Below are 9,307 nucleotides of genomic sequence, written 5' to 3'. Positions count from 1 at the left end.
TGGTTGGGGTAGGGGGCAGGAGACAGGAGATGGTGGTGGTGGTGGTGGTGGTGGTGGTGGTGGTGGTGGTGTCAGGATTTCACTGAAGTGTGGATGGAGGTGGAGGGGCTCTCTAAGGCAGTGGTCGCCAACCTTTCAGACCTCATGGACCACCAGTGGTCCGAGGACCACCGGTTGGCGACCGCTGCTCTAAGGTACCATTTTAATTCCTATATTAAAAAAAAAAAGAAACTGAAATAACTTGTTCAAGATCATGTACAAATAATGGGGCCAGAATCATTCAGGCAGTCTGGCTCCACAATTCCGGGCTCTTTTGCCATTATATTGTAAAGACTGAGAAACGCTGTAGGGTTTAGCAGTTTGGGGAGTTCTTTGGAGACTTTTTGTTTGATATCTTTTAATGGTGTGGTGTGGGTCCAAGTCACATGTGGTTTCAGTGAATGTGCAGGTAGGAAAAAGACTGAGTAGAGATTACTGTTTCAGAAGGTAATTTTAAAAGGAAGAGAATAGTAACCATATATTGTCATCATATACTAATTATTTCTCTCCATAGTAATCCAGAAATTTTTCTTTTTCAGTTCACCAAATTTAACCAGTAATGCCATTCAGTTGCCAATATCAAGCAAAGCAAACATAAGCCAGTTTTAATCTTTTTAAGAAAAGTGGTAGTTCTTTTCACAGTGCCTGACGGTAAGTCACAGTTCCTACCTTTATAATAGATTTTTTAATAGATTTAAGGCATTTAGAACAATGATTTTGGAAGCAACCATTTTAAAACTTCTATTTGCCTTTTCTTTCCTGATAATTTTACTGTAGAGTCCATGTGGAAAGAATATAAAGATACTAGTTTCTGGCAATTTATTGTTATCTTTCATTAATCTTAGGGATTTTTTACCTCCAGTTGTTAAAAAAAAAGAAAAGAAAAAAGCTAGACATTGAAATCTGCCTCTTAATTTCTGGGGTGGGGAATGTCCGGCCTGCGGGCTGCACAAGGCGCACAAGGCGTAAGAAATCATTTGGTTTTGTGCTGTCAAGGCATTAGGGGTGAGTTAAATAGATAGCAGGCTAATTTTTTAAAAAATATATTTTATTGATTTTTGCAGAAAGGAAGGGAGAGAGATAGAAACATCGATCAGCTGCCTCCTGCACATCTCCTACTGGGGATGTGCCCGCAACCCAGGTACATGCCCTTGATCGGAATCGAACCTGGGACCTTTCAGTCTGCAGGCCGACGCTCTATCCACTGAGCCAAACCGGTTTTGGCAGCAGGCTAATTTTTAAGTTGATAATTTTGTATAGTCCATGAATGATGTTATAAATATTCAAATGGTCCTTGGCAGAAAAAAGGTTCCCCATCCTGCTTTATTTTATAGATGTTTTATAAGGTTTTGACTTCAAATAGTTAGTGGCAAAGTTATTTTAAATATTCTGATTTCCACACTCTACTGTTCACGAGGTGATAAAACTATTAGGGCCTAAGTTTCTTTTTCTTTAATATATATTTTTATTTTTTCAAAATATATTTTTATTGATTTCAGGGAGGGGAAGGGACAGGGAGAGGAAGAGAGAAATATCAATGATGAGAGAAAATTATTGATCTGCTGCCTCCTACATGCCCCACACTGGAGATCAGGCCCGCAACCCAGGCATGTGCCTTTGATCTGAATTGAACCTGGGACCCTTCAGTCCACAGGCTGATGCTTTATCCACTGGCTAGGGCAGGGTCCGAGTGCAGATGGAACTCAGGCAGCTCAGGAGAAGGAATTAGAACTAACTTATTTTCCCTAACTTGCAAGTTAGTGGCTACTTTATTTGTCCTTTGTAAGTTTAACCTTAAGACTTTATCGTTATAAGGAAAAAGTGGAGTTAGAAAGATGTTTGATCAAATTTTTAATTTTGTTTTTTGTTTTATTTTGAATGTAGAACAGTGACATGTACACATAACTTTTTTAACCACTGGCCTTTTTGTTTAAACTATGCTTTAATGGTAAAACAGTTATGCATTTTACTTGTCTCATTACGATTTGTTTTTAGGCAACAAGTTTACTTAATTGTCCAGTTAGCCATTTTAAACATAAAAACCTATGTTATTTGGTGGTGGTGTTATTTATCTAGTACAACTGTGCTGTGCTTTATGTGATGGTATTTGTATGTGTTTAAATTTGACCACTTTTCTTGTCTCTTTCTTTTAGTAACTATATCAGAGTGTGAGGTATAAGCCCACAGAATCCAGAGAAGTCATCATGAAGTTATATGTATTTCTGGTTAACACTGGAACTACCCTAACATTTGACACTGAACTTACAGTGCAAACGTGAGCTGTATTTCATTTGTTTGCATCAGCTTTGCATTTTGTACATGCAAAAACGTAACAGGAACAATTTGATTTGTGAAAACTATTGCTTTGTTAAATAAGAGTAGTGATATAGCAAGTCTTAAATGCAATATTTCATCCCAGCATATTGTTATCTTTCTCTGAAATGCTAAAGTTAAAATCATTAAGTTGTGCTTTATTCTATTTGTGTGACTATATTATTCACAAGAAACAACTCACCCACAAATATACTGATTTCAAACCAAAGTTATCAATTAGAAGTAAGTTTTCATAGCTGATTTCTATTCTAAGTTTCACAGTACACTGCTAGGGGATTATTGCTAGCTATATAAAGCAACATGTATCAATCCCATGTTTTTTAGTGCTTTTTAAAAAACTCCCTCATATGGTTAAAGACAGTGTTTGACTTTTAGCCGAATTAGTGGGAATCATGTGTCTAATACTCTAGCTATGCAGGGGTTTCAAATATTTGACTAATAAATGTCCTCTTATATGGGGAGAAGTCTCAGGGGAGGAAAGATGTATTTTGAGGCCAAACGGAGGGGAATAGAAATACCAAATCCAGGGGGGTGGGGAGCAAAAGTAGGTTTACAGTGAGTACAGTAAATGAGTTTATTCTTGTATTATTATTATTTGTTATTTTTCATATGAATAACTATAAACCTACTTTTGCCCCACCCTGTATTTCTAAATCTGCTTATATTTTTATAGTGGCCATAATAGCAAAGACCTGATAACAAAATAGAATTTTGACACTGAAAATATTATAATTTATGGAATTAATAATCTTAGTTTTAAAATGGAACTGTGAAATTATTAAATTTTTTTAGTTTTATAAAATGCGATTTTACCTGTAAAGGAATGATTTTTGAAAGATAGAAAAAGGATATACAGACAGTCCTCGGGTTACGTCAGACTTGACCTACGTTGTTTCATGGTTACATCGCTATCTCCCATTTATGTATAAAAAAAAAGTTCTGTCATTTCGATGTATGTACATATGTGCTTTATGTTTTTTATTATTTATTTACCACAAGTAAAGGTCAGGAATTGTTATCTTTCTTTTAAATTTTTTTTTACTGTTTCACTCATTACTGCTGTGTATGTGCTCCACGTGAGTGATGTAGGTGTTTATGTAGGTGGGTTCCGTCTTACGGTGAAATCGCGTTATGTGGCGCCGTAGGAATGGACCTCTGACATAACCCGAGGACCTACTGTAATTTTCATATGGTTTAGATTTAATATATGGTTGTGTAATGTGATGTGGAGCTTTTATCATACATCCTATGTTTTGAGGATTTTAACAGACCTGATGCTAATTTGAGCATATTCCTTTGCTACATTATATAAAGAGCACAAAAATAAATGTCTACTGTCTGTATTTTATAGAATCACTTTTAGAAGTGGCACATGGTTTGACTTACTTACCTAAGATAAATAATTATGAAATCCAATTCCAGAAATAAGCTTATATCAGATATTTTACATAGTATTACATTGATAGTAAGCATATTTGTCATGGGGCTAATGTAAATAACTAACTGTTTTTTTATCTTTTTATTAAAGTGTTACAGATCTTAAGCATGCTATTCATAGCAAATACAAGATCGCTATTCAGCACCAGGTGCTGGTGGTCAATGGAGGAGAGTGTATGGCTGCAGATAGAAGAGTGTGCACCTACAGTGCTGGGACGGTAGGTGTCCTAGCAGCCCTTCTACTCAAACATGCTTCAGCTTCCTCAGATAGGGCATGGGGAACTCAGCGTTCAGAATTAAGGCTTATCTGCTTCATGTATTGAGGGCAATGTGCATGTTTAGTATTCGTAATATTTTACTTCAGTGTTGTTTTTTTCTTTGCATTTTTACTTTCATAGGACACAAATCCAATTTTTCTTTTTAACAAAGAAATGATCTTATGTGAGCTTCCACCTGCTATTCCTAAAACTACCTTTTCAACAGAAAATGACATGGAAATAAAAGTTGAAGAGTCACTAATGATGCCTGCAGTTTTTCACACTGTTGCTTCAAGAACACAGCTTGCAGTGGTAAGATATAAGTATATTTTGAGATGCAATAATACTTAGTTACATCTAATACAACTTAAAAAATTAACTGGTGCATTTAACAAAATGAAGTCTTACACACATACTTGGTAATATTTTCATGAATTATTATTAGTCATTTGTGAACATTCTAGCATTTATTACTTCTAAAGCATTCAGATCTAAATAGCAGGGTATGTGGCTCAGTTGGTTGGAGTGTCGTCTCATACACCAGAAGGTGGCAGGTTCGATTCCCAGTCAGGGCACATGCCTAGATTGTGGGTCAGTGTTTCTCCTATGTTTTCTCTTCTCATCTCTCTCTCTTCACTTTTCTATTCTCCCTCACACCCTCCCTAAAATCAATTTAGAAAAAAAGAATATTAACTTATGAATCCAACACCCTTACCTTTTAAATTTAATGCTATATGTTGATTTTTCCATATCAGTATCATATATAAAAATATATACATTTCGTTGTATTGGCACAAATTATTTATGATAGACATTGAGGTTCTTTGCATTTTATTTCATAGTATTGAAATTTAAAAAATCTTTGACTAGTCTTTATTTGATTAAGCTCTTTTTTAAAAAAATACTTTTATTGATTTCAGAGAGAAAAGGAGAGGGAGAGAGAGAGAGAAACATCAGAGAGAGAATCATTGATTGGCTGCCTTCTGCACGCCCCACACTGGGGATTGAGCTGGCCACCCGGGCATGTGCCCTGACCTAGAATCAAACCATGACCTCTGGTTCCTAGGTCAAGACTCAACCACTGAACCACACCACCTGGACCCATTTTACTTTTGATAGTTATTGCTGAGTTGCCCTCAGTAGATGCTTTACCAGTATATACTCCCAGCAGCAATGAGTTAGGTGTTTTTCTTCCTCCACTATTATAATAAGCAGGCACAAGATAAACTAAAGCATTCCCTTAACAATGCTTTCTTTAAAATGTGTTCAAAATGCATTCATGCACACATGTAAGTACATATATAGATACGTGCACAGACAAATTACCTTTTTTTTACTGTTTTTTCTTTTTCAATGTAGGAAATGTATGAAGTTGCCAAGAAACTTAGCTCCTTCTGTGAAAGTCTGGTCCATGATGAACACCTTCAACACCAGGGCTGGGCTGCAATCATGGCCAATCTGGAGGACTGTTCAAATTCATACCAAAAGCTACTTTTCAAGTTTGAAAATATTTATTCAAATTATCTGCAATCCATAGAAGACATCAAGCTAAAACTTACTCAGTATGTGTGCCATTAAAATGGATAATAAGATGTTTAAAATATCTTTGCAAAGTATCAGTAGTTTTAGTAATTAATATTTAAAGTAGGACATAATCGAAATTCATTTTTTGAGACTTTATGATACGTTTTAATTTTTAAAAGAAACTTATTTTTATTGATTTCAGAGAGGAAGGGAGAGGGAGAGATAGAAACATCAGTGATGAGAATAATTGATTGGCTGCCTCCTGTATGCTCCCTACTGGGGGTCAAGCCTGCAACCGGGCATATGGCCTGACCAGGAATCAAACCATGACTTCCTGGTTCATAGGTGGAGCTCAAGCACTAAGCCACACCGGCTGACCTATGATGCCTTTTATAGACTCCAAAATAATGGCCTGTTTTCCTCACCACATATTTACAGATCTTCCACATTTCTTTTTTTTAATTTTTAATATATTTTATTGATTTTTTACAGAGAGGAAGGTAGAGAGAGAGTTAGAAACATCGATGAGAGAGAAACATCGATCAGCCGCCTCCTGCACATCTCCTACTGGGGATGTGCCCGCAACCCAGGTACATGCCCTTGACCGGAATCGAACCTGGGACCCTTGAGTCCGCAGGCTGACGCTCTATCCACTGAGCCAAACCGGTTTCGGCCCACATTTCTTTTTTTTGTGTTGTTTTCTTTATGTAAAAGACTTAAAATACTTTTGACCCAAAGAATCTTAGCATCCTCTCATCTTGCTACCAATTTTCCAATAAAGGTAACATAAAAAAAATAATATATCTAATAGAAATGGAAAAAAATTTCAAAACATTAACCAATCAAGGAAAATGTAATTTCCTTTTAAAATGTGGCCATATGAAGCTGCATAGGAAAGCTCAACATTTTAAACAAGGTAGTACTGGAAGTTTTATGACAAGACTTTTACCTAGCACTTAAATATGTATAAATGTACATAAGACAAACCTAGTAGTCATGACCTGGGGAAATGGTCACACCTTATATTGTGTTTTTGGCCTTGAAAGTAGCAAGTGACCAGAATAGGCGTTGGCAACAGGCTTTACAATTTAAGACCCTTAAAAAGACACTGTCTCAACTGTGGTGGTAGCACCAGCCAGCTCTGTACATTTGCTAGCTTGTAGTTTTCTAAGACTGAGTAAACTTCTTATTTTTATAAAGTGGAGGTCTGGTTTGTAACTTTCCTTGTACTTAATTGGGTAAAAGTCTTTTCCACAAACCACCATCTATTTTGTGAACTTTGTTAGTCATCTTTTATTTGGTAAATTATGAACTGGTGTAAATTTGTACAGTTCATGTGTATTGATTGTGGCAAAGTTGTACAGATTTCTATATTTTGGATGAGAAATTTTTCTTCTCTCTATAATAAATTGTTTCTTATCTTGGCATTGAAAAAAAAAAATGTGGCCATATGATTTAGGCTTGGTAAGATAGAAAAAAGCCAATGTGTTCTAGCTCTTGTTTAGATGGTTTTCTGGTTCTTCGTATATAAGCACACCTGATACCCTTTGCTTCTTTTTAAAAAGGGATATAATGAATATGAAAATACAGAAAATGTATTTTCTAAATAGCAAGGTGTGTGTGTGTGTGTGTGTGTGTATATATGTATATATGCTTTCAGTTTTTTGTTTGGTATTTTATTGCCTTGAATTGGGATTTTAAAAAATTCATTCATTCATTCATTTAAGTAACCTTTAATAAAATCAAGTTTCTGTTTTGTGGGCTGAATCTTTAGAAGATTTTGGCCTCAAGTTGACGATGGGACAAATCTTGGGAAGGAAGGAAATCATTAATTAAGACTCGAAATATCTTTTAAAAGTTTATATAAAAACCTTTTTAAGTAACTATTTTTTAGAGAGTCACTTAGATATGTCAATTTAATGTAGGACCGTGAATCATTTTACATGTTTTTACAGAAGACACATCATCAAGATTTTATCTTTTACCCATGGCTTTTGACAACATATGTCTACTTTATTTTCAGGGTCTGATGAATGTAAGAGTTACCTTAATCTTTATTAAGATTGTTAATTTTATCCTGTGCTTTCAGTATGTCAAAAATCCTTGATTGACTTAAAGATAAAAATATTTTTTAAGGGACTGCTATGGTAAATCTTTTTTTTTAAAAATATATTTTATTGATTTTTTACAGAGAGGAAGGGAGAGGGATAGAGAGTTAGAAATATCGATGAGAGAGAAACATCAATCAGCTGCCTCCTGCACACTCCCCACTGGGGACGTGCCTGCAACCAAGGTACATGCCTTTGACCGGAATCGAACCTGGGACCCTTGAGTCCATAGCTCTATCCACTGAGCCAAACCGGTCAGGACAAGTAAATCTTTTTTGTAAGTTTGAATTTCTTATATTTTAAGGTTTGATAAAAATCAGGTGTTCACTTATTTAGTGTGAACTGACAAACTTTACTTTAGAATAGAATTTAAATGTGTTGATACCTTTCTATCTAACTAGGTTTCATTTAAACACCTCCTAGATTGCTTTACATATGTATAGCATAATAGAGAGATGGTAAGATTTGTGTAATAATAAAATGCTAATCTTTCAAAATGTTGATCTGTAATTAGAGTAGTCCTGTTATTTTCCTAACAAAACTTTTATATTTTAAGTTTAGGAACTGCGGTTTCAGTAATGGCCAAGATTCCGCTGTTGGAGTGCCTAACCAGACATAGTTACAGGGAATGTTTGGGAAGAATGGATTCTTTACCTGAACATGAAGGCTCAGAAAAGGCTGAGATGAAAACTTCCACTGAACTGGTGCTCTCTCCCGATACGCCTAGGACAACTAACAAATCCTTGTTAACCTCATTTCACAAGTCAGTGGAACATGTAGCCCCAGATACCACAGATGTTGAAAGTGGAAAAGAAATTGGGGAATCTTGTCAAAGTACTGCTCAGCAGGATGAAACTTCAGTAGATGCTAAAGACAGAGATCTGCCTTTTTTTAATGTTTCTTTGTTAGACTGGATAAATGTTCAAGATAGACCTAATGATGTGGAATCATTAGTTAGGAAGTGCTTTGATTCAATGAGCAGGGTAAGTAATGTTAATTTGATACTTTTTGTTATTGAAATTATATTATTTATACTAATTACTTTATGAAATGGGAGAATGGGTATTGTGTTAAAATAGAAATAATGAGTTTTAGAGTAAAAGACAATTTTGTTTTTTATAGGTTTTATTTATACTGATGATTTACATTCAATGAAATACACACATTCTTGAGTAGTTAATTCTATGTATTGTTTTAATTTTGCCTAAGTTGAAAATTTGAATCTATTTTAGTCATCTCTTTTTAGCCCTTTATCACTCTAATGATTTACAGCTAGTCTTTGGTTTGTACAATACTTTGGATTGGAAATGTGTGCACATTGGACTCAGTTACCACAAATTTGAGAAAAGTGAGAAGATGTTCACATATGCACAAGTTTCAGTGCAAAGGAAGTGCTGCCTATATTTAAATAATGTCTGTTTCCTTTTTTGTGGTGTCACAAATGGTAGCCTCTTATTAATTACACTGGAGGCCCGGTGCACGGAATTCGTGCACTAGTCGAGGGCATGGCCGGCTGTGGGAGCGCCACTGGGCTGACCCGGATATGGGAGCACACTGACCACCAGGGGACAGCTTCTGCACTGAGCGTCTGCCACCTTGGATGTCAGT

General features: G+C 35.6%; 1 protein-coding gene across 1 annotated transcript in view; it reads left to right on the top strand.

Moving 5' to 3' along the window:
• Positions 1-259: 259 nt before the first annotated feature.
• The window catches only part of LOC102439967 (RB1-inducible coiled-coil protein 1-like), a gene marked incomplete at its 3' end in the record, with an annotated part of 18,317 nt that continues 9,269 nt past the window's right edge, over positions 260-9,307 (top strand). Inside the window, exons 1-6 of the mRNA XM_006108423.3 lie at positions 260-690; positions 2,193-2,314; positions 3,902-4,028; positions 4,209-4,379; positions 5,427-5,629; positions 8,256-8,682. Of these exons, the coding sequence (XP_006108485.3) occupies positions 2,244-2,314; positions 3,902-4,028; positions 4,209-4,379; positions 5,427-5,629; positions 8,256-8,682 (999 nt within the window). The remainder of the gene's footprint in view (positions 691-2,192; positions 2,315-3,901; positions 4,029-4,208; positions 4,380-5,426; positions 5,630-8,255; positions 8,683-9,307) is intronic.

This window comes from Myotis lucifugus, unplaced genomic scaffold, assembly GCF_000147115.1.
Source record: "Myotis lucifugus unplaced genomic scaffold, Myoluc2.0 scaffold_2259, whole genome shotgun sequence".
NCBI classification, from domain to species: Eukaryota; Metazoa; Chordata; class Mammalia; order Chiroptera; family Vespertilionidae; genus Myotis; species Myotis lucifugus.
Note: the sequence above shows the minus strand (reverse complement) of the source record. Positions and strands in the feature narration are given on the sequence as shown.